The sequence below is a fragment of the Zonotrichia leucophrys genome, chromosome 9 (genome assembly GCF_028769735.1).
Source record: "Zonotrichia leucophrys gambelii isolate GWCS_2022_RI chromosome 9, RI_Zleu_2.0, whole genome shotgun sequence".
Classification (NCBI taxonomy): domain Eukaryota; kingdom Metazoa; phylum Chordata; class Aves; order Passeriformes; family Passerellidae; genus Zonotrichia; species Zonotrichia leucophrys.
In genome coordinates, this window is record NC_088179.1 from 8,400,794 (window position 1) to 8,425,933 (window position 25,140).

The window sequence follows — 25,140 nt, forward strand, 5'->3', positions numbered from 1 at the left end:
GCGCGTCCTGCCCGGCCGGGACCGCGGCAGAGCGGCGCGCAGCGGGCAGGTGCGGCGGCTGGAGCCGGCAGCTCCGTGCCTCCCGCGCTGCTCTCCGTCAGCATGAAGGTCGAGTTTGCCCCCATCAATATCCCCCTAAAGAGGAGGATCCAGACAGTCGCCGTTCTGCAGTGGATCTTCTCCTTCCTCCTGCTGGGTAACAGCCTTTCCTTCCTGCTCCTGCCCCTGAGAGAGAAGGGCGAGAAGCGGCTTTTTCCGTGACCGGCGTTACCCGTGGGCATCGCTCGGTGCCAGCCGTGGCTCCACGTGGGTGCAGAAGCGGCCGGGGGCGAGCGGCTCCCCGGCGATCCCCGGGCGGGTTGGAGCATCGCACTACGTTTTTCCATGAAAGCTTTGGATGGTTTTTCCTCTTTTATGGGGGTCTGCTTCTTTCTATGGGTTCTGCTTCAAATATGAGCCCAAAAAGGTAGTGTCTGTGGCTCCTCATTGAGACGCCCAGTAGGTTTCTGACAGCAACTTTTTTATCGAAGATGAGCATAAAGTCTCCTACATGACTAATGCTGTTTTCATTCATAATTTCGTAAAATAACTTTATATGCTGTAGTTCAATAAAATTCTCATTTAACAGGGTAATGAAAAATAATGGGCATTATCAGTGAATTGATTCAAATGCAGGCAGTTCTGTAAGTGTATGAAAAATATTCTCACTGGCTTTAAGAAAGTGTTGCTAATTCTGCTTGGTAATCTTTTTCTACTGATTGTTCCTCTATAATTAATTTTCCTAATATCTTAATAGACACCTATCATTAAGCACCTATTCACAGCATCAAATTGTATTCACATGGGTGGGTATCTTGAATTTGATGAAATGAATCACTTGATAAGGTAAGATAAACCTTAACTCTTTGAGACTAAATCCATGGGTTGTATAAATTAGGAAGTGGTTATTGAATAATATCCCTGGAAATGCTGTAACACTTCAAGATTGTCTATGCTGTAGGATTTACAAGGTAAAAAGTAGTGTGCACTTATCTTCCTTGTATGTCTTACAAATATATTATCCTACAGGTGGTTTGATGTCGTTCAGGTGTTTTTTTTAGGTTGTTAACCCACACATGAAAAATTTGGGGGAAGTATCGAGGGTATGAAGCATCTTCACAGATTAATCAGCAGTTGTTCTGCTACCTCAAAATTATATATACTTAAATGATAAACAGTTTCTGTTTGTGGCTACATTGTAAGTAGTCTGTACTTTTAATTTTCTGTTATTGAATTAGGTCTTGGCATGAGCCATTATTTAAGTCTCATAAAGCAGTGGAAGTTCAGGGGCAGTGGAAGAAAACATTTTTTTTTTGCCTTAATGTAGCAATACTGCTGCAGAAAACCACATCTTCCTGTGCTTACTAGAAGTGATCAGGATGCAGAAAATCCCCTCTCTGTAGTTTAGCAGGCAAAGTAGGGAGCTGTCACCTGCAGCTGGCACTGCCTGGGAATGTCAAGGAAAATCAACTCAGAAATGGGTGGTTATGTTGAGTGTAGTGAGTTCATGGGATCATGAAGAAATGGATTTGCAAGAATGCTTGATTAACAATGTGATTCTAATAATAAGTATCTGCTTGTGCACCATGGGGATGTTTATCTTTAGAGCTGACCAGTGTGACCTTGTCATTTCGTAGGCGAATGCTTTCAAGTGAAAGGGCAGCCAGTGATCTGGCCAAAACGTTTCACTTGGCTGCAGGAAAATTCAGGTGGATGAATCCTAAATGACTTAAAGCAGTGAGAAATGGGCTGATTTCTGATGTTCTAGACTGTCCCTTTGTCTGGACTTTTTAGCCCTTTTTTTTTTATGAACAGATGTTGTTTGTTTGTAAGCTTTGGATTCAATAGTGACACTTTCAAAACAGGGGGGGATGTCTTGGGAGAAGTGAAATACTGTGTGAGTTCATCACAGAATAGGTTGGAGGTTTAGGTGTTCTTTGGGGGTTTGTGTGTGGCTGGAACTATTTTATGCCAAGCACGATCTTGATTGTCTGTCTTGTGTTACATATCTGCATGTGAAAACTTGAACAGATAATGCCCTATGACAGCTAATGATTCATGATATAGATAGAGGGATCCTGTTTGGAGTGGTGAATAAATGGGGTACTGGCTTAGCTGCTGAAGTTGTCCATGTGTGTTGTAATGTGCCATAGCTTAGTAAAATGAACTGTAGGACTAAGAGATGAAGTAAGATAACTGTAAATTAGTGCCCTGAATTGGTCAATGATATGCTTCAAATCTGGGGAGTGACGTGTGAAAAAGTGGTTTCGTGCACTGTGTAAGCTGTAAGGGGAATGTGAGCTTATTACAACTTAGAATTCACAATGTGACTTGGATGAAAGACTTGGTTTTATCTTCCTGGCTGAAAAATGTAAAAAGCCCTTGCTCTCCAAGCTTGCTTTGTTGTAATGCTGCATGCTTTTCTGAGACTGTGGAATTGATGACTGAAAATGCTCTTTTACTTGTGCGACTCACAAGCTGGCCTGAAATACAGACATGCAGTAGTTGTTGAAGCCTAAATCTCATCCCCACTGTAGAAAGAGTGAATCTGTCCGCAAATACTGAAAAAAACAGCAGCAGAAGCCTGGTTCAAGCAAAGTTCTGCTTCTTCATGCAGTGTACCAGCTTGGGCTGGATCTGCACTAGAGATCCATTGCTTCTGCTGTGCAGTGTAGGCAGAGTAAACATGCCTCTGTCTCAAAAAAGCTGTACAGATGTGCACAGAATTTCATTAGATACAAAAGGAACCTCTTTAAAATTCTGGCTGTAAGTTCCTGTACTTCCTTGTTCTGTGCTGCAAGCTGCCAAAGTTCACCCTCAAAGGGAAAAGACAAGTTTTCTTTGTAACAGTGATTTGCCTGTTCATTATCCAGGGGCATGACACCAGAAACAAAAATAAGTTCTGAAATACTGGGAGGTGAATATAAGAGTTTCTGGATTAGATGAGAGAAATGCCCATTAACAGATTCCCACTGTGTGCTGACTGAAAATGCCATGTGGTTTTCTATCTTATGTTCTCCAAGTCAGCAGACCAGAAAAGTTTGGATATAAGTTCCATGAAAGAGAGAAGTATTTTAATTGGGCTTCTGTCTTTTGAAAGACAAGTGTTACCAGAAAACTAAAGCTGTTAAAACTGAAAACTGGCAAATGCTATTTCTCACTGTGTTAAGCACAAATCCAAAACAGCTTCAGGCTGAAGTATAGTGTCAAGCCATTAGTGTTTTACTGCTGAAACAGCAGATACATGAAATTTTGCAATCTCATATATCTACTTTGGATAAAATGCTAAACCAGACAATTTTTACAGATGGTAGTTTTATGTCTGTAATTGCAGTTATTTGGGATTTGTTTGCTTGGCCGGGGGCTGACAGTCCTGGGGCAGGTCTAGCCCTGTCCCAAGTTCATGCAACACCCACAGTATGTCTGCCTGTGTGCTGGGTGCCCTTGGTCACTCTGTGCCACTGTCCAGCCCAGGCAGAAAGTCGCCTGGAGAAATGACATCTCCAAACCTGTAAGTGCTGCAGGACTGACAAAGCAAAGAGGTTACATAACTCTCATTTTTCTGTCATAGGTTCATTGTGCATGTGCATAAAGGAATTGTCACTGGATGCAATGGATGTGCCCAGTGTTTGCAGGAAATCTTTGTTTTTAAGCTTGGAAATATTTTTCTAAAGAACTTTGAATTCATTTTGCTGCATTTACTAATATGCTTGATATCCTCTTATTGGGAACAGGTGTAGGTTTTCTGTTTCTCACACAGCAGATGGGCATTTATCGTTGGTGTGTGCTGTGAGCTGTGTGCCTCATACTGCACATCTGTCAGTCAAAGAGGTTCACTTTGTATCAGGAGGTAGAGCAAAGGGCTCATTTAAAGGCAAAACCATTAAAACAAAGAAAAATCAGTCAGATTTGGTTGAAATGCTGCTTTCCCAGTGCTTTAGTCTTTTGTTTTCCTTTCTCTCTAATGTACACAAATCAAATGACAGCGTTTTTGAAGAAAGAAAAGCTAGAAGGTGAGTTGGTGAGCTATGTGCTCCTGCTAACTTCCGTGCCCCTGATGTGAAAATAGACAGTGGAGTTTGAACATGTACAAAATCAAATGCAAAACTGAGCAGCTTGGGTGGAGTGGTGGTGTCTAGGGCCAGATAATGAGAGAGGGAAATGAGAGTTTAACTCTCCAGCAGGGATTCCAGGGATTTTCTCTGAGAAAAGGTGATGGTAGAGAAGAATTAGTGCATCTTCTAAGGCCCACTTTTGGTCTCCTCACTGGGGATTTAGGAAGTGACTGTTGTGCAGGCACCCCTGTATTTATTTGCAAAACCCTTAATAATGCAAAATCAGTATATAATATAAGGTTTTCTTTAATATGCACAAAGCCACAAAATAATATGCTGAAGACATTGGTATATGTTAAACTACATCCTGTTCTCTAGTGATTAAACTTCTGTGCATGTAGGATGAAGCAGTCTGTTAATTGAACGTGCTGGAGACAGTTTTGAGTTGTGGATCTGGCTTCCCCAAAAGAGTAGAAATGATGAAACGTTTGCCACAGAGTGAGAGATTGCTGCTGGAATAATAAGTGGTTTCTGTGTTGAGAAAGAAGGTGTCAGTGTAATGTGCTAAAGCAAATATTAACCTTTCCTGCAAACATGCCACGGGGGTTTGTTATCTGGTGCTGATTTAATTCATCGGCAATAGCTGGATAACTAATATAGTTTTGTTCTTCCTCAAAGTCTTTAAAAAAAAACAAACTCTTTTGATGCTTAAGAAAACTCAGCTAAGCTCCATGAGCCTTTCCTAGCAAGCTGGCTGGTATTGCTACTTGTTTTTGTCACTCTATACTCATCTATCCATGAAATTTATCGGTGGCCTATGGGTAGGGGCTGAAGTGTGATCACAGAGAATAACAGGGTTTATTACTGACTAGTATTTCTAGGAATGCTGCCTCTGTTACCTACAAATTAGGGAGGGAATTTAATCAAGTATTTGTTTGTATTTGTGAGTATTTGTTTGTATCTCTCAAAAATACTAAGAAAAAACAGCTGTGCTGTGTCAGGCTAGAGATCCTAGCCTGACAACCTCTATGTGAACATAAGTGATGGTGAATCCCTAAGGAGAAAGAAAAGAAGTGGGAAACATATAGATTAAATTTGGTGTGCTGCCTTGGGATTTGGCAATTAGTAACTTGGGGATTTGTGGTATCCAGGCCACTCTACCTCCAGGTCGGTTGTGTGTAATGCTCTGTATCTCTAGTTTATCAGTATTTGCCAGTGGAAGGTCTTGGGAATTTGGAACCAAATTTCAGCATCAACAGGCCTCTAAAGCTTGGCATCTGAGTGTTTGTGTTTGCTGTCACAGCCCTGCTGAGATACAGCTGCCTTGGCAGGAGTGCTCAGGTGTCTTTGTGGCTCCCAGGTGTAACCAATAACCTGACAAAAGTCCTCACAGGAGACTGATCCAATCCAACAAATGCTGGCTGCCCAACCAGTTTTGGAGTGAGCTCCTTTTTATGTTTTTTGGAGCACTGCAGAGAGCCTGTAGTGCTGCTTGGGGTGACACCAGCACCCCTGGCACCAGGGACACACCTGCACTGCCCACGCTGTCCATGACTGCTCTGAGCGTAATGGGAGCTTTCTCCTCTAGGGACAATATTGCATTTGGTGGCTTTCACAACAAATATTAATCAAACAGTTTTGATGCCGTAGTATCTCCAAATGTGTTTGAAACTTCCAATTTCCAGATTTAACCTGTGCTGTTTTCCTGCTTCCTATCTCTGACATTTAACTATTTCATACATTTGGTGCCCCCAGCTGCAAACTCAGAGCCTGATTAATGATTGAAGGATCAGTTGTGCAAATATCATTGGGCAGGATGGCTGCCAGTGCTGATTGCTCACCCTACACAGAGTGGTTTTCACCATTTGTTGCAAAATATGAGTATGCATGTGTTGCAAATGCAAAATGGAGAAGTGACATGCCAATATTGGTTCACAAACCAAATGTTCAGAGTTTCCTGGCAGTGATTTATCTTTTAGTCTATATTTCCTTATCTCCCCTCACCTACCCTCAAAATTCAGTACATCACAGAGATACTTTTCAAATCTCTAATTCAAGTTCAACCAAAACATTACACTTAGAATGTACACTGGAACTACATCCAAGGGCATGATGCCGAAGAGTGACAAATCCCAAGTTATTCATCTTTTGCCTGAAATTTGTTTATGAATTTACTTAAAAAGGTTGTTATTTATTTACTCACTGTCTTGTCCAAAGGAGAAAACATCAGGTTTGTGTTTACAGTCTCATTGGTTTTGAGTCATCAGTGTTTAGCTCATCTTGCAGGCTGCTAATTTGTTGAAATAATGAGGAGGTATGGCAAAAGGAATTTGCCTCACCTGTCTCATTGGGAATGCAGTAATCAACTTTGTCCTACAAGATGCTGAGCTCCCCTGAGGAAGTGCTAGCAGCATACTTATCGCCCCACACCTTGCCTGCACTCAGGAAGGTGTCGTAGCTAAAGCAAAGCAGGCAGCTTGTTGATGTGGAGCTGTTTGTCTGCCCAGGATTAAGTACTGCTATCTGGGCCTTCTCAGTGCTGATGAAATTAGCTCTCACAGCAAGGATGCTTGGCTACAAAGCACTTTTCAGCTGTTTGCTAGCAAACTGATAGTAAAAAGCCATGTGATTCTGTGTTAAAAAAAGCCATGTGATTGATTCTCTGTTAAGTCAAAAGTGCTTCTGAAAGGAAGGGTAGGAAATTTAAATACTTATTAAAGCTTACATAACAAATCAATTGATTTATAGCTGCTAAAGAAACTTCTCATACTTGTTCAAACCAAGAACCTTGGCATCCTGTCCAGATTAGCATTCCTAGAAATTCCTATAGTTTCAGGATCTCTTCTTCAAGAAGCAGGTAATGACTTTTCCTCAGTAGACTTCTGTGCCCTATTTTGGAGTGATGTTGTTGTAGGATTCCCTGTGGAATTCCTTGTGGAATTAGGGTGTTATATTTCATCTGTGTTACCCTGTCCTGCATTAATGATGTTCCTTAGAACTGATTTCAGTTCTTGTGAGTTTACCACATTGACTTTGGGGGTCTGTGGGCCTCAGTTAGCTGTGGTGTTTTCAAGAGCTCTTGCTCAAATGCTTTTCTGTGCAAGACCAGGGTTGCTTGCTTGAGAAGCAGTGAGCTTCTGTACTGAAGAATGCAGTATCCTTGAAAATGGCAGGTTTTGTCCTGCTCCTGCATTTGTTTATGGTAATCTCCTTCTCCCTTCCTCAGAGCAAATGTAATTCCTTATTTTTCTGCTCATATTTCTGCTAGAAATGTAAAAATGTAGACAAGACATCCAATTCTATTCTGAAGGCACAGTCAAACTAGGCTCAGGAACAAACTGGTTGAAGTTCAGAAAAAGTAAATATTCAGGTTGGAGGAAATACTAATGTACCTGTAGACCAAGCTGAGATCTCAGCTCAAAACCTGCACAGTCTAGGGAATCTGCTGACTTTTCAACGCCCAAGTAATATCTCTCCTGAATGAAGGTGATCTCTGAGCTAGGATGAGTGGGTTTTACTCTTGGTTCATCTGCTTATTCTGAAGTCTTCAATTCTGGTGATATTTTACATTGTGTGAGCCAAATTATTGCATGAAGTACTTCTGTTGTTTGTTTTTAAATCTGCTCTATTTAGTGATGTATTTAGCTCAGTATGTTTCACTGGTGTAACTTCTAGGACTTCACAGGATATTTCCCTCATGAAAGCCAGTCAATTTTGAGACATAAATTACTGCTTCTGCATTGTAAAATATCTCTGAAAAACACTGGGGTCCTGCAACTCTGCCCGTTGAGTCTTCAGTGAGAGCTAGGTCCTGTTTTGCTTGCCACTGTATAAATTTATGATGTTAAAGCCCTGGCTCCCTTGCAACCTGGACTTCAGCCTCTGATCCATGAGCCTGATGGGGTTTGTTCAGGAGGTGGCAGAGCAAGCAGGCTGCTGCAGGGGTACCACAGGGCAGAGAGCAGCAGCTCCTACTCCTCAGACATCTCAGACCACAGCTCTTCAACACACTCCAAAACTAAAATTCTGCAAGTTCTACAAAGATAAAGTTTCCATAGGATTTCCCTGAGTAATTATTTCAAGGCTGAGCCCCAAGTAACAAAATATATTTAACCAAACAACTTTTTTCTGCTCTTTGAATTGTGTATAATATAATTCTTATGTATCACTATTGTAGCAGGGTGTTACAATTCTTTCTTAATTGGGTTTGAAAGTATCAGGATTTAGCTGCTGCTGCATTCCCACAGCAGCCCTGAGCTTCCCCTTTGGCTTATGGGTTTAGTGGCTGAAGTGGAACCTCTCCATGTTTTGGTCTTGTCTAGTGTATCTCCCTGGCCAGTGACAGCACTTTTGGCTGGGAGTGGAACTATCACTTCATACTGTAGGTAGAGAAGCTGAGAAGGAGAATAGAAAATGATTGCCCAATATCACTGTAATTAGAAAAGAGAGGTTGCTGTGGCTTTTCCCTTCTTTCCTTCCCCAGCTTTCCTTTCTTCTCACTCCCTGAAGCATTACATCCTTGTTAGCTCTTGCTGTCTCCTTTTATTTTGCCTTAGGTAAACCAGATGCTCTCTACCAAACATCCAGTTGTGCAGTAGAGGGAGAAATAATAGACTGAGATGATACACCCTTGTAATGTTTCACCCTCATTGTAACAGCACCATGTGGAATAAGCTGAGTTCAATTTGTGTGCATTTTGAGTAAATCTCTAAAAACATATCAGGGCTGGGCATTCTTAAAAGGACACAGATGTGATTAATGCTTGCTATGCTTTCACTTTTTGTGTCTTGTAGCAGAGTTTTGCTGTGGATTCTTTGTGATCCTGATCCTGGGCAACTTCTGGTTCCTTGCTGTCCTGTACCTGCTGTGGCTGTACCTTGACTGGGGAACACCATGTGCTGGGGGCAGGCGGTCCCACTGGGTCAGGAGCTGGACTGTCTGGAAGTACTTCAGAGAATACTTCCCCATTCATGTGAGTAAAGGGTTTCTCACAAACACCTTGAATAGCCAGAACCATGGACAGACATCTAAGACTCAACTTTGCTAAAATTCTAATACTCTCACTGGGGTGAACTTCTTTTTAAAACATGGGAAATCTGAGATTTACTGACAAAAGGGGACAGGGCCTGGCTTTCTAGTTGGACTGTTGGGTGATGAGGTAGTGCTTCAGTACAGTAAATCTGGACATGGTATCCTGACACATCCATTTAAGCATTGTTTATCTGTAAAGCAGGACAGTAATTTTAAGTGCTCAGAAGGAAATTCATTGTTGTTGCTTCCAAGTCCTGTCAATGTGCAATCTCCATAGCTGTTGTTTTTGAGGTAAATATCATAATGCCTATCACTGACTCTATTTTTCAGCTTATAAAAACTTCAGAACTGAACCCAAATCACAACTACTTACTTGGCTTTCACCCTCATGGGGTCCTGGTTGCTGGAGCCTTCGGAAACTTTTGCACTGATCCTCCTTTCAAAAATTTATTTCCTGGCCTTACTCCATATCTCCATATCATGCCCATCTGGTTTGGCTGTCCCTTCTTCAGAGAATACATAATGAGTGCTGGTAGGTAAAAGCAGAATGTCTCAGCTGTTGCTCCATATTTTAGCTTCTGTTACAAATGTAGAGTCTATTCCTCTACTTATATATGGTAAGTAATTTTAGAAGGATCACTGTTGGTGCTAAATTTAACCTCTATTTTGTGATGAACTGTTGTGGAAAAAAAAATGGAAGGTTTTATTAATAGTTTTGTAAACTGTATTACTGAGTTGTTTTTTCTTTCTGAAAAGAAATTGCTGCTTTTCCTTTGAACTATCAGATAGCAGTGCTGAGTACCCAGTATATGCAAGAAGAGAAGGGCATAATATTTTGTAATTTTATTTAATCATTAGCAGGCAATTGTACAACAAATTCAGGCTAACCTCTTACATGAAGGACTTAGTGTTATACATTACGAGTATCTTTATACTCAGAAATTAAGTGCTTGCTTCTGATTGAAGTCCTATATTGCAAATCTGTGTAATTTTAATTGAGATGTAAACTCTAAAGAGAGGGACCTTTTTTCTCTGTTCTGAGAAGCATTTGTTCAGAAAGGAGTGATATTCATGACTGGTACTACAGCAATAAAAGATAAAAATAACAAGCAATTGAGTTGGGGGAAGTGAAAAAAGAGAAGAATGAAATAAGTACTAATGCTCCCTCCCAGTGGTTTAATAAATGAGTTATTTTATTTAAATTCACTCAACCACAGCATTTAAGCATGTTCTGATGCACACGACTAAATTCAGGAGACAGAGATCTAACTTTATTCATGACTGCAACACAGACACTGCAGTCTCAGAGAGGCTGTTCCACTGCTCCATGCACAGAAGCATGCCTACGATGTTCCCAGATTAATATCAGAATTACTTATCTATGTATACTCAACATATCAGAGAATGCCTTTCCATGCAAATGTAATTTCTGAGGGCGTTCTTTGAGGCTTGCAAAGTGGTACCTGGCAATGGTGGAGCATTGCAGTTTTAAACACTGTTGTTTAATCATTGTCTGGAAGTCAGATTTACATGTTTTTGGCATCTTGACCCATGGGAACAAATATTTACCTGCAGAATGAGAAAGAGCTGCAGTAAAAAGCACACTAAAGAAGAGCCAGCAGTGGAGCTTGTTTTTCACAGGTATGCAGCTGATAAATGAGAGGGGACCTTTGGTGTAATACAGATCACCACTCCAATCATAAAACACTTGCAAGATCTTCCATGTCCTGAAAGCCACGCTCCTGGCACAGTGTTTCATGTCCCAGCCTTTTTCTGCCTGTGTCTAACATGTGCAGTTGTTGCCTCTGGCAGTGCTGCTGCAGTGTGAGCAGAGAGCAGTGCTCTGCATGCAGGGCAGCTCTGCTTCAGCAAGAGACACATTTGTCCTGGGGAAAGGCAGTGATTTCTGCTCTCCTTTCCAGGGAAAATGCATGCTGACTTGAATGAGCACTACTTGAATTATTTGTGAGTCCCAGGTCAGCTGTGTTTTCAGAGTAACAGTGACTGTGAAGCTGTTTGAGGCAAATGGATGTAGCTTTTTACTGAAGTCTGGACTTGCTCCAGTTGCAAACTATTCCTCTTGGTGGCCAGCTCTCAAAAGTAGATCACAGTCATCTTCCCTCTCTTCCCAAATTTTTATAATCCACATTGTAATGTCCCTATTGGTAAAAAGACCAAGCAGGGAGCAGAACATCCAAAAGTACATTTTGATACCAGCTCTGTAAAGCCAACAATGTAAACTAGACTTGATCTCTAAATTGTCACTTAGGTTATATGAATTCAACACAGTGTAATTAAATATAGCTTCTGGGTAAATGGGACCACTATAAGCCTTTCATATAAAATGTAGGGCAAGAAGGAAAAAGGAACCTTAAATTCTTAAATTCCACTGTACTTGTACATGAAGATCCAGTGGTCACTCTTAAAATGTTTCCTCCTGAAGGAATGGTTTCTGCATCCAAGGAAAGTGTCTCCCATGTGCTGAGCAATAAAGGAGGTGGCCATGCATCTGTCATTGTCATTGGAGGAGCAGAGGAATCTCTGAATGCACATCCTGGAAGTCTCACCTTGAACATCCTCAAGAGGAAGGGCTTTATTAAAATGGCCCTGAAACATGGGTAGGTCTTCCATGAAGCATGCTTTGAATACAGATTGATTCTTAAATATAATTCATATTATATAATACTAGAGAATTTGAAAGAGTTTAAGTGCCTTAAGAACAATCAAATATCTGGCACAGGAGCCAATGTGTCCACCTAGATCCGCTCTGGGAGTGTTGAAAATTCCCTTTGACTTTCATAATTTGTAACAGTAGGTTTTGTTAGCATATCTTGTTTTATTTCAGTTGTTTCCTGCACTAGCAAAGAGTAAGAATTATGAAACATTATTAGTAAATCTTGGCTGGTTTTCTGAGCAGGGCCAACATTCTGCTTTCTGTTCTGTAAATTAAAGATACATTAAGGTAGAATTTTCTTATCATTTTACGCAAACAAACAAATTGGATACCCAGGCTCTGTTTCATTAAATCACTGAGAATTATGGTCTAGGAAGATTTGTTTTCACTATTATTCTAAAGACTTTTGAAGATTGCCATTTGCAAAAGTAAATTCCTGGGCATTTTTGGTGAAAATATCAAGAAAAACTAGATAACTTTTTCCTATGAAGCAGCCATCAGTGTGTTACTAAACAGAGATGGTATCAATGTCTTTTGAGTGATTTACACAGTATAAGTTATTGTGTTTGTTCTGGACTGGTCTAGATGGTTTGTATATTAGAAATATTGAAACCAATGTTCTGTTCCAGGTACACTTTCTGAACAGCTCTCAGGATTAAACATTGACATGTGAAGCAATGAGAAAAAATACTAGTCTTGAGAAATCTGTAAGAGCTTTTTAAGCTATCAATTGGAGAAAAGGTGGTCTCTGAGAAGAGGGGCTCTCTGCTTTTACACAGAGTGCAAAAAACTAGAAACTGTTCTGTGCCAAAATTCCTAGGGTGTTTCCTACACATATCACTAGGATTCTCATAAAGACTTTTTTGTGCCAACAGAATGTAACATTCTAGTCTAATTTGTACCCAGAAAAAATACTTGTTTATTTGAATTAGGAGTTTACTGACTAAATGAGTCCTTAGTCCAACGGTTGATTAATTCAGTGGGATCCTCAATACTCACTAGCTTTTATTTGTTTTAACCATAAAGATTAGAAGAATATTTAGATACTTTTTTTTTATTAGTATGTTGGTAGATGTCTGGTCTGTCATATCACAAAGGGTGGTGGTGATTATCTCTCATCTAAATTGATTTGGATTGAGAAATCAGATCCACCTGTGCCTCTCAAGACATTGATTTCAAAAGTATCTCCAACACATAACAGCAAGAGTGGGACACTTACAAAACACAGGAATGGCCCCTTTACCCCTTCACTTACTTAGATTCCAGTGATGGTCTCATCTTTCTGAAAGGGTCATGGCTGCCTAGAGCCCTCCTCTGGGTGGCAGTGCCTGTCTCTGCCCCAGTGGCTGAGGGTGCAACACTCATGGTCATGTAAGCAGCAGGCTCCAAGTCATTCCTACAAACACCAGCACCAACACCTGCTTCTGTGGCAAGCACAGGAATTCTGCCTGCTCATCTGTCCAGCAGGGCTGGGGGACTGTGCAAGTCTAACAGAGCTCTTGCCCAAAGACTTGGCAGCCAGTAACTGCTTCTGCTTTTGAAGTCTTGTTTTTAACAATTAACAAAATGGGAAGAAAATTTCCAACTGAGCTGGAAATGAAAGGGCCAGGGAGGCTTGTGGGATGCAGATGAGAAGCCCCATCTGCCACCAGTGCCTGCACACATTGCTGAAGCTCATCATGATCTGCAGCAGCAAATACCAGCTCAGGGAGGAAGGGGCAGTGCAGAGGTTTATGCTCCCTGGCCCTGACTCCTGTGCTGCCAGCACAGAGAAGCTGTGTTCCTCAGCTAGGAGCTTGTCAATTGTGGCCTGAATATGTCAGCAAATGTCCTCTGCACTTTTGCAAAAGACATTTTGGTCCAAGGTAGTACAAATATCTGATACAAAGTGAAGAAATCCTAAAGACACAAAACAAATGATGAATCAGATAACTTATCTTTAATTTCACAATCATAAGTTACTTATTTCTCTGTCTCAGCCTCCTACATAGCATCTTGCAAAAGTCTTCACTAGATTAAAACAAATCCCACAGTGTCAGGGCACCACAGCTATTGCAGCACAAGATGTTCCTGTTTGTCTTAGTGTTGTAGTAAAAAGTCGAGTGTTTACACAGCCACAGTAAGTACCAGGCTTTATGATATTTCTTTTACAGGTGGCAGGGTGATACATGCACTGGAGAAAGAAACTTTGAGCAGACACTAGTCAGAACAGTATGTGGGAATGATAGTCAGTGTGAGTCCTCAGGCTAAAGAAGCTGTTGAAGCAGTTGATTTTTACTGTACAGGTGAATATTGACAGAACTCAGTGCTTCCAGCCAGCTCTGTCCTCAGTGCATCCTCCTCAGGCATTCACAGCTCTGCACATACTCATTCTGACAATGTTCTAGCAATACTGCTATTTTACAATAAGGTTTTTCTCAAAAGTAGTGGGGACAGAATAGAGCTAAGGTACAGAAACTAAGTTTTAAATAAAGAAAATATCCCTGAATCCTTCAGATACTGCTTAGGATTTCCCTGTTTTTTGTTTTTTTTTTTTTTTTTTTTCTCTCTCTAAACTCTGTAGAATAGTTAATGAAATGAAGAATCAAAAACCAGCCAAGGTTTTAAATACAATGCTGGGTTTACCTGCACTGATTCTATCCACTCAGGCTGTTTGTCCTGGAGCTAATCAGTGCCTTTGCTCCCAGGCCAGTTCATGAGCTGAATGAGAATTCATTAGGCTGTGCAAGAGTCAAAGTGGGTTCATGTAATTTCTGTGGGCAAGATGTGACCTCTGGTAATAATGGATTAGGGCTTCTGTTTTCTAAGAAGTCCAGAGGAAGCAAGGTTTGGCTGGGAATTGGACACAGAGAAGGAATTTGGCATTGCACTCGTGTCTGTGAGGGTGTCTGGTTTTTATCAAGGTTTTTGTGCTGAAATCAAGGGCACACATTACTCCGGTCAAAGCACAAGGGAAAGCCAAGGTCTGGTTTTGATGCCACCCAGCTGGGAGCATTATAAAGTTAGTAATGAGGCTTCTCTTCTTGCCAAGGGAAAAAATGTAGTGGAACAAGGGTGGACATGCTGAAATAGTAGTGGATAAAGACATACTTATGGTATATGCAATAACTCATTTTCATAATTCCAAACAGTCACAAGTTGCAATAGGTACCAACCAACCAACCAACCAATACTGCCAAAAGCAAGTTGCTAGTTGTGTGCCAATCACTTTTTTTTTTAAACACCAACCAGCCAAGGCATCCAAAAAACTGCTGCACATGAGAGGAGTTGAATGCCTGTTGCTGATGAAATCCAAAGCTGCTGAAACTCTCTGTGCTGGTTATTGTGAAACTGTTTCCATGCTGCTGATGTGAGCTGCAGTGCAAATGCAGGCTGATGCAAAATTCTCAGTGTCCTCTTTGTTTTACAGGGCTCATCTGGTCCCAGTGTTTTCCTTTGGTGAAAATGAACTGTTCAAGCAGGTTGCAAACCCCAAAGGTTCATGGCTCAGGAATGTGCAGGAGAAGTTGCAAAAGATAATGGGCTTTGCTTTGCCACTGTTTCATGCTAGAGGAGTATTCCAATACAGTTTTGGCTTAATACCTTACAGGCAACCTATTCACACTGTTGGTAAGTTCCCTGCACCTTTTCTAATGTGTTTGCAAATGTTTAAAAATTCATCAATGTGCTGCTAATATCTGTAAATTTATAAATCTGTTCTAACAGAATTAATTAGTGTGCATCTAAAACAAATTACTGTCCTTCCCAGTTAAAGGGGACAGTTCTTATCTTCCTTTGCCTTTTCTGGCCAAATCTTACTCTTCACTCTCAGTTATCCATAGGCTCCTATCCTTGGCAATCCATAAAGAAATCCAAGAGTTGTCCAGTTTTTATGAGAGGGCTGCCACAGCTCTGCAGCTGTTGCTGTGGGTTCGGATGTTTTGTGTGAAGCCCAGAATTTAATTTATTAAGCTCTGAAGCTTAATTTCTTAGCTCTGCAGAGAAGTAACAGTTGGATGTTGCAGCTGAGGTACAGCAGAGCTCTGGAGCAGGGCTGCTGGAAGGAGCTTGAGTGGTCCTGAGCTGGTGCTCATCAGGTCAGAGGGACAGATGCAGGAGGAAAGGGAGAGGACACCTTGTGGTGCCACAGCCCTTGGGCAGGCTGCCACTTAGATGGCTTTGTCTCCTTCCCTCTTGGCTTTTTCCCTTGGAAAGATCCTGTCATGTTTAATTGGAGTGTGCATGCCACATCAACAGGCAGTTTGGGAGAGTGTTCTTCCCCAAAAGCTCTCATTACTGCTCATCTCCTCTCACTGGAGTGTGGAACTGAACATATTTTTCATGGTTTTACTAGTGCTATTGACAACCACACTTTTACAAAATAGGTGATTGCTGGGTCTCATGCAAAGGCAATAGCTGTCTGTAAATTTTTTGATAAATCATTTTTAGCCAGACTCTGACCTGAGAGAACTAAAGAAAATTGAGCTTTTCTGGTGTTCCACAAGGGACTTTGAAGGTGGCCCTCCCTTTTCATGGGGTTGATTTTATTATAGTATTAAACAAATAAAAATTTTTAAGACAAAAACATAGCTCTTTTTATGTTAAATTTCAAGCAGATCTGTGTTTTATCACTGCATACAGTTGAATATTTTGAAAATATTTAATTTTTAATGCCTGCATTGTTCACAGGCAGGCTAAAAATGCCACTTATTTTAAAGCCAAAAGGTTATTAAATCTTTGGAATGAGCTGTATTGGATGAGATCTAGAATCTTTCTCTTTTTTTTTTGGCTGATAAAACCAGGGCTGTTCTGAAGCTTAAAATGTCTTATTTTATGAGGCATCTCTTCATCATGACAAAAGCACAGGAGTGCTACAAATCAGCAAGACCAGAGTCTTGCAACAGAACTTGTAAGATCTCACAAGGTCCTTTGCTTTTTGTGGATTTTTCCCCATGTTTGAGAACATCACAATGTCCCTGTGTCCTTGGAAGTGTGTGGGGTGTTCTTGGCTTCATCATGGCTCTGAAAGCATTGCCTCAGCTCCTGAGAGCTGCAGTGAGCTCACCTGGGGTAATGAGCTGTGCTGCCAACGTGGCCAGGTATGGCTGATTCCAGTCCTGGTTCAGAAGCCATGGGTCCAAGAGCCATTCAGCCAAGCCAAGATCTGTGGATTTTTTTTTTTTTTTTACTGCTTTACAGAAATAGGACCAACCCTAAAATATCAAATTAAGCAAGTTCCTTAAAGCTGCACATAATATTAGAGAGATGAGTGTAATTTTTCCATCCCACAAGAAATCTTCACTCTTGGGAGAAGAGACTGTTACAGAAGGGTTTGGGGCTTTTTGCTGTTTCCAGTCCTGCCTCTGGAAATCTTGTATTGTATGTATATTGATTTCACACCCCTCTGAGGTATTGCTCAATCCAGGCATGGGTTCCCACCCCAGCTGTGCAAAGTCTGAGTTTCAGCCCCACACAGGCCTGAGAGCTGGTGCAGCTGGAGCTGCAGCAGGAAAATGCAGACTCAGCTCTTTGTGGTTCTGGCCAGGCTTCCCTTTAGTCATCACCATCCAATCTGAAGTGGCAACATCTCTTAACAATAATTTTCAGGTGCCTTTGGAAAAGTCCTGAGGGTGCTTTTAGCTCTGTGTTTTTCTAGGCTTCCTCTGTAATCCCAGTTGGATCTGTTAAGGTGTTGGTGCTTCCAATGCAAGAATAGCTGTCAAAATCTGGTGACTGAACAACACAGGGACACTGAGATCATGGGAAGCTTCTCTTAGCAATCCACTTTTTAGCCATAGCCTTTTGTGGAAGAGAAGGCTGCCCTCTGGATTTCCATGGAGTCATCTCCCATGGAGCAGGTAGCAGGCTTTGCACAGTGCCTGGGGAACATTTTGGTTCCAGTGCCATTTGTGGGCAATGGATGGCTCAGAGACACCTCACAGGGTTTAGGGGGTCTACATGCTACCCCTCCCTAGGCTGAGGTCACATTTCAGGTGCAGTGATATCCATTTTGAATAAATTGGAAGATAAATATTTCCTTCAGTCCTGTCCATGTGACAGTGTGGTTGAGGGCACCATGTCCTCTTAAGCACACCTCACACTGAGTGGTTTTATTATTCACATCAGAAAACAGTGAGAAAGTACATTTTTTAAAATACTGTGTTGAACGTGTAGACAGCACATAACCCATAGGATTGTATCTTGAAGTGTAAACTGCTTCTTCAAGTTAGAGCTTATCCCTCTTCTCATTTGCTCTTCTGCTGCCAAACTGAAATGTTGGGGGATGGGGGTGTTAATTAATTTTACCTCAACTTCAGCAAAAGTCAGTGAAAAACCAGCCCAATGGCTCAGGCTTGTGAAAGGCAGGATCAGGCCCCAGGGTAAGAAAACTGTGCTGTGATTCTGCAATCTGGATGGGAGCTGTGCTGGAGCTCTTACTTCTGCTTAAAAAGAGATGTCAATGAAGCTAATGCTGTTGTGTTTGATTTACAGTGGGAAGCCCCATCCCTGTAAAACAGAACTTGAACCCCACCACTGAAGAGATTGATCAGCTCCATGCATTGTATCTACAGAAACTAAAGAAATTATTTGAAGAACACAAAGGCAATTATGGCATCCCTGCACATAAATCTCTCATCTTCGAGTAGCAAATTGCAATTTGTAATTCCAAATCTCATGCAAAGAAACAGTGTCTGCTCAAAGATGTCTTTCTTGCAATCCATATTTTGCAATCTGTAATTATCCTTATGTAAGGAATACTTTTAAGAAGGGATTATTAGAGGATTTAATGATTTTTATCTTATTCTTGGGTGGTGGGGGGAGGGATCATTGGGATGTAAGCCTTGAAGCCAGTGCTGTTTTGAGTTGTCCTTTTAAGTTCATGTGTGCCAGAAATGTGAGTGAGAGACTCCACACAGATGTTCTTACCACAGCTTGAGGACAGGCAATTGCCCCAGCATGAGATCAGTAGCAGAAGCATAAATCAAAGTCTTTGATTAGAAGTTGAGATTTACCAGCATTTATCAAACATGACATTAGGTTCTTCTGTGAATGTCAGAAACCCCTGCTGCTCTTCCACAGGAATGAAGGTGTATGTTTTCAGCAGATGGCTGCTGTAAACCACTTACATGAGAATTCAAGAATAAATAGGAACCTTCAGCCCTGAATTGGATATTGGCAAAAATGGTTTGTCCGAGTCATGGAGCAGAGCAAACCTTCTGATTGGAGAACTGTGTTGAGATTTTTGTGTGCATGTGTGTGCTAGGTGGTGGGAAGCACTGAATGATGTGACTTTTCTGGACAATCTGTGCTTTGGATCATAAGTTTGGAAGATGAAGCAGCTTTGGTAGTTTCAACCTCAGAAGAGATGACAGACACAGGACAGGAGAAAGAGGGAATCATGTGAACTCTTCATCCTGTGCAAATTAAAAATAATCCTATGTCAAGCACTTGCACAGAAGGAAGTGGAGCCCAGTTTCTTCAGTCAGTTCAGAAATTTCACCAAGGAAATTGTACTTGATAATTCCTTTTTTTCCCCACTGACAGATGTGGGGATGTGTTAAGCTGGTGCTGCAGGGTGACACAGCTGCAGTGCCAAGGCAGTGTGAGCATAGCTCAGCTGCAGCAGGTTAAGAGGATGCAGTGTATATAAACCAGTGCCTGGATTTGAGAAATGTGGAGATCCACCTCAGAAAAGAAAAGAATCTTAGCCAAACTCTTTTTCAATGAAAATGCCTGGGTCTTGGAGATTATTGTGTATGGAAAGAATTTTAATATATTACTGAATTTTTATGAGATAAATTGTTGTATTTGTACATACTTTCTGACTGCCTGCAGACTTTGCAGTCTGGTGTTAGTGAAGAGTTTGCTCTGCTTTTAGCACTTTTGGTGCCTGAATTACATCAGTGAGCTGCTCTGACAGGTCAGGCATGGGCTTGTCAGGCAGCCTGGGCATCTGCAGTTGGCTCAGCTGGGCACAGAGGTGCTCCAGGAATAGCAGTACTGGACACATTGTGTATTCCATGGGCTGGAGGCTCTTGGGAGAAACACACCTGGGCCTTTGAGAACAAGGTAGAACTCTGGAAAGAAAGTTACAGAGAAATTCTGGAAATCCTTAGAAAGAGGAAGGTGTTTATAGAAAAGAGTGGAAATGACTTCTGTGGAGTGAACTCCGACTGAACCAACGCCCCAAAGCCAAACAAGTATTTGCCAGACAGAGCAGATGTTTGTGCTCCAAAAAACCCTCCAGCAACAAGCTGGTTTCCTTAAGAGGGCTCTTCCTTCTTGTCATCCTATTGTCATCAGGATGTAAACAACACTGAGTCCTGCTCTTATTTTCTCTGCAATGACACAAGCATTCTGGGAACCAGGGCTGGAATTGGCAGTGCCTGAAGAAGCCCCTCTTCCCTGACAGACTGCTGTCAATGTGCCCACAGTTCACCTCTACCTGAGCTTTCTTTCACTGATGATCACTGTGGTGCTGGCATCTTGCTTCCTCACTTTCTGCCCACCTTTTCCTGGGTTGAGATCTCTGGTCTCTGTGCATGGAAAATACTGGGTGGTGGCTTATCATTCAGCAAAAATGGGGTTTAGGAGCAGGGTTTGAGAAGAGAAAGCACTGTGCATGTTTGACACCAGCTTAAGGTCAGGACTGCTTCAGCTCTGGAAGGGCGTGTTTCTAGGGAAGTCAGGCATGGCAGGTTTGTTACCTGGGAAGAGGTCTCAGGGTCCTGAGGATTGTATAAAGCCATGATCCCTGAGCAGTTGCTCTTTCTTAGCCAGTTATGTGAAATTTCCTTTGACTCTTTATTACCTGCACTGATGAGTAGTGAGGATTATTCATGAAAGAAGAATTTGGAGTCTGTGCTCTCCTAGATCACCTGCTCTAATGAGATATTTCATTCTCAGTCTGTTCTTTTCCCATTACCTTAATGATACATAAAATCAAGCTGTAAATTAAAAAATATTAGCATTGGGTTGAGGATGGAAGGCAATTTTTTGTTGATTAAGTTAATCAAAACTTCTAGGGAATTTGTGGATACTGATTTTGGGACAATATCTGGTCAAAATATATCCTATAAGCAGGTTTTCCTCTGAATTCCATGAGGAAATTATCTGTGGGCTCTGTACCATCCGTAACTGGCTCAGGTAGAACAAGTAGGGATTGTGTTGCTATGGCTACTGATACTGTCATTGCTTTGTAACAATGGAGATGGTAAAAAACCCAAAAACAAAAACCCAACAAAAAATAACAAACCAACAAAATCTCCAAACAACTCAAACATTTACTGTTGTTCAGTTACCACTGCATATTGCTTATGATGATCCTTCCAAACTACATTTTATTAACTAATTGTCCAGCGTAGCCAGGGCTATTTTAAAATAGAACTTCTGTCTCTAAACATGATAGACATGGTGTCATCTGAAATATTTACCTCTGTGTTAGTATGGATGTATAAAGCAGCCCTGCAATCCTGAGCCACAGACCCATTTTGGCCACCACAGGCACCAATGCCAGCCCTGCTGCAGGCAGAGGAAGCTGCCCACGTTTGCTGCAGCAAGAGGCTCCAGTTGCAGCTCATGCTGGACACAGCAAGAGCAAGGAGCAGGTAGGAATGGTGACACACCCTGGCCCAGCTGCACCTGGAAGAGCTGGGCAGCACTCACGTTCCTGGTGGGATGTCACACTGCCTGGGGCCTGCCTGCTTCCTGGGGTGCTTCTCTTTGTGCCTTTCCATGCCACAGGTAAAGACAGCCAGCCATCAATAGGAGAAGCTGTGCCTCTAAACCTGCAAACACTGCCTGCCTGACATGCTCAGGATGAAGTTCCTGCCTGTTCCCTCACTCAGGATGAAGTTCATGCCTGTTCTCCCATGTGTGAACACCTCTGTGCCAAATTCTGTTGACAGAAACTCAATCCTCGAGTATTTTTACTCTGTGAACTAAACAGTGTAATTTACACTTTGTAACTTTTTATGGTACCTGTAAAATATGAATGTCAGTTGCTTCAATGATAGCTGTGGCAAGGAGCGTGAGATAATAAAGGTTTGTACCAAAGGGGGCTTGTGCTGACTGGAATTCAGGTACTGGAATTCACTGCTGTTGGATCCTGGCTGAACTCGAGGGGTCATATTAGCCTGGCTGTCAGGCTGTGCTCACATCACACTGAGAAACCTGGGTGGATTGCTTGCTGCAGGTTCCTGAGGAGAACCTGAAGGTGGGGTTCCAAAGGGTCTGAGGGAGAGGTGACCCACAGCAAGGGTGGGCTGGGCTTGAAGAAAGGTTTGAATTTTAAGTGAAAGTTGCAGGGAGTTCAAATCTTAGTAACAGTACCCTAGAACAGAAGGCTCTGCTTCACTCTAGCAACTGGGGAGCTAAGCAGCTGTTTGGAGTAAAAAATGGATTACATTTGTCTGTTGGGAAGAGGAAAACCACCCACCTGACAACAGTGATGTATTTAATAGGATTTGATTGTTTGTTTTTTTTGAAGTACAGCAGCTTAATGCAACACTAACAGCTGTAGTGACAGCTATCAATTCCAAAGACTGGCAAAGGCTAATTGTATTTTGTTACTAGCTAAATGCTTTTTAATATGGAATGATGCCACCTTGCATCTCAGAAGAGTATAAAGAGAAAAAATGGGTTAAAAGTGGCCTTGGATTGTTTTGAAGTAGCCCCATTATGTGTAAATGTGCACATGTGTAAATTGGAGGTGAGTCATGGTTCATCAATGGATCAACATCACATCCTGGTTTTGCTGAAATACAAAAAAAGAAGCAAGTTATACCTGTAAAGCAAGAAATGCAGAAAAACAAGGAACGGAGAGGAACTGGACATTCATGCTTCCCAAGGTGCTGCAGCAACACCCATCACATTGCTTGTGATAGGTGAGTGATGTTCCCTCCTCAGCCAGGTGGTGGGTTCTGAAGGCAGCTGGGTGGCCTGAGGGATGGAGATGGTGTTTCACCTGAGGGTTCTTAGGGTTGGTATCAATTCATGTCAGCTGACTGCTCAAGCAGTGCCTACAGTGCAGATCCCAAAATTCCCTTGTATTTTCCCAGTTTAATAGACAGAATAGAGCTGCAGAAAAGGATGAGGAGAGGAAAAAAGATGAAATAGATTTTCTTAATATAGTCATATGCTGAGGAATACGCCCACTTAAAAAAGTAAGGTAAGAACCATAGATGAGGAACCATATCCTTTATGGTTGCTTTTCATACCCTAACATTGAGTTTTACAAATAGCACAAGCTTGAGAAAAGCCTTTTCCAGTGCAAAGAGGAAGAGACTCCCTTAAAGCATTCTGGGATCAAGAAATACTTGTTACCTTATTTGGTTGACATCTAGCCTGGATCCCTTTGCATCTTGGACAATAATTACAACTAAAACTGTTGGCCAGCTGTCACCTGTTTGTCCAATAAATTTTCAGTTAAATTTCCCACTGGCACAAATGGAGCCCCATTGCTTTTTGGAATGGCTAAGATGAAATTTAATGAACAGACGAAGAGCATGTCACATTGGCTGTGACTTTTCCTTGAGCTTTCCTTGGCTAACATGCATGAATCAGCAGCGGGCTCATCTTTTCCTTCTGCAGCCAGCAGGCAGTATTTAATCCTGGGGAATAGGCGTGTTACCTGGAAATCAGCATTCTCTTATTTACAGAACAGAAACTGTCCTCTAGAGTGATTTCCAAGGGAAATCGTTTAGGACTAAATCTTACGTGCAATAATATGGGTATGTAAGTGCTTGAAAACACACTGAGGTCTAGGTTAGAATGGAAGCCAGGTGATGGATTTGTTGCTAAAATTTATGCAGTTTCTCATTTCAGTGGTGCTTCTGGTAAGTGACACAGAATTGACTTTTAAAGTTTCAAAAACCTTGGGCTGCGCGGGGCGGAGCGGAGCTGCGCGGCCCGGGCGCAGGGAGCTCGGCGGCCGCCTGGTGGCGCCGTCGCGCCGCGGCCCGCGAGGGGAGGGCCCCGTGAGGGGAGGGGAGGGCCCCGCGAGGGGAGGGCCCCGTGAGGGGAGGGCCCCGTGAGGGGAGCCGGGCCCGGGATGCCGAGAGCGGCCGGTGCTCGGCCCCAGGGGGCGGGAGGCGGATGGTGCCTTGCTCCGTCCCTGGATATCAGGATTTAGGCACACGCTAACGCGGAGGGACGAAGTCGTGCCCGACAGTGCGCGGCTTCACAGCGCTTCCCTGCGTCCCTCCGTCCCGAGCAGGAAGGGGAGGCGGGGGCATGAGAGGGGACAGCGGAGGAAGGGAGCTCGTCCTCCTCCTCTTCCTCCTCCTCCTGCTCCTGCTCCTCCTGCCGGAGCTGCGGCGCTGGGGCTTGCTCGGGCTCCGCGGAGCCAAAGCAGGCTCTGCCTCCGGTGTTCCCTGCTTGGAAGGCGCTACTGCTCGGATGCCTTTATTCCCTGCCTGCTTTCCTTCTGATTCTGTGTCTCACCTGAAAAATATTCTGTCTGCCTATGACTTTATAGCCTGATTTTAATTCCTGAGCCTGGGAGAAGGAAGGAATGCACAGGAAAAGTAACACAACCATTGCTGTTCTGGAAGCCTCTGAAATATGTGACTGCTTTTTGATCTTCAACAAAAAGAAAAAAAAAGTCTGTGAAAGAAATTTTTATCTTTTAGTCCCTCATCTTTTTTGCTTGCAAAATCTAATTTTTCAAAATACTAATTGCGTAGATTTCTAATATAAACAAAGGATTGATGTAATTTAAACTTGATTATTCTCCTTTAAAAACAATAATTAAATTTTACTGCATCTGTAAGTCATGTGGAATAAGAAGGGCTTTTGAATGAAGTTTAGTGTCCCGTGCCCTGACTCTCAGCCAGTGGCAGACCACCTTACCACATATTCTGTCATTATTACTTCCATCAGTCAAAGTTTCATCAGCCATGAATCAGAAAGAGAAAAATCTCTAATTTGACTGTAAAACCTGCTGAGGTGGAAAATAATTGCTTAACTGTCATATAAAGCATGGGTTGAGAAATGGATGTTTGGGTTACCAAAGGTGTCAGGTGAAATGCTGTACTCCTGGCTACCTCTTACAAATCAAGACTACCCATATTATTTCACTCTTTAGAACAGAACAGAACAGGAAAAGCTGAAATCCTGAAATAAAACATGCCATTAATTGTTGGGATGAGCCATCAGAACACAGAGTATTTGCACTCTTTCAGGGAATAAACAGGGCCTGTGTAAACACACCTTGCTGCCAAAGGGCATTTCACCTGAGTAATGGCTGTAAATTAATCTTGTTAGATTGGACTCAAGTGGAGAGAAGTGCAGATTCCCAGCAAGGTCTCCCTACACCTTTCCATCTCCTGCCTGGAAGGACAACAGGCCTTTCAAAGTGGA

General features: G+C 42.2%; 1 protein-coding gene across 1 annotated transcript; it reads left to right on the forward strand.

The window, feature by feature from the left end:
• MOGAT1 (monoacylglycerol O-acyltransferase 1) lies at window positions 1-21,838 on the forward strand. Its single transcript, XM_064721020.1, has 6 exons — window positions 1-196; window positions 8,888-9,066; window positions 9,456-9,657; window positions 11,569-11,743; window positions 15,209-15,408; window positions 18,271-21,838. Exons 1-6 carry the CDS (start codon window positions 103-105, stop codon window positions 18,423-18,425), a joined length of 1,005 nt encoding a protein of 334 aa, XP_064577090.1. The 5' UTR covers window positions 1-102; the 3' UTR covers window positions 18,426-21,838.
• The last annotated feature ends 3,302 nt before the right edge of the window (window positions 21,839-25,140 follow it).

Bases quoted from the DNA above. Each gene is read 5' to 3' on its own strand.
- MOGAT1 (XM_064721020.1), top strand. From the start codon at position 103: ATGAAGGTCGAGTTTGCCCCCATCAATATCCCCCTAAAGAGGAGGATC. The intron at 9,067-9,455 runs GTGAGTAAAGGG...TCTATTTTTCAG, and splicing joins GAGAATACTTCCCCATTCAT to CTTATAAAAACTTCAGAACT. The intron at 15,409-18,270 runs GTAAGTTCCCTG...TTTGATTTACAG, and splicing joins GCAACCTATTCACACTGTTG to TGGGAAGCCCCATCCCTGTA.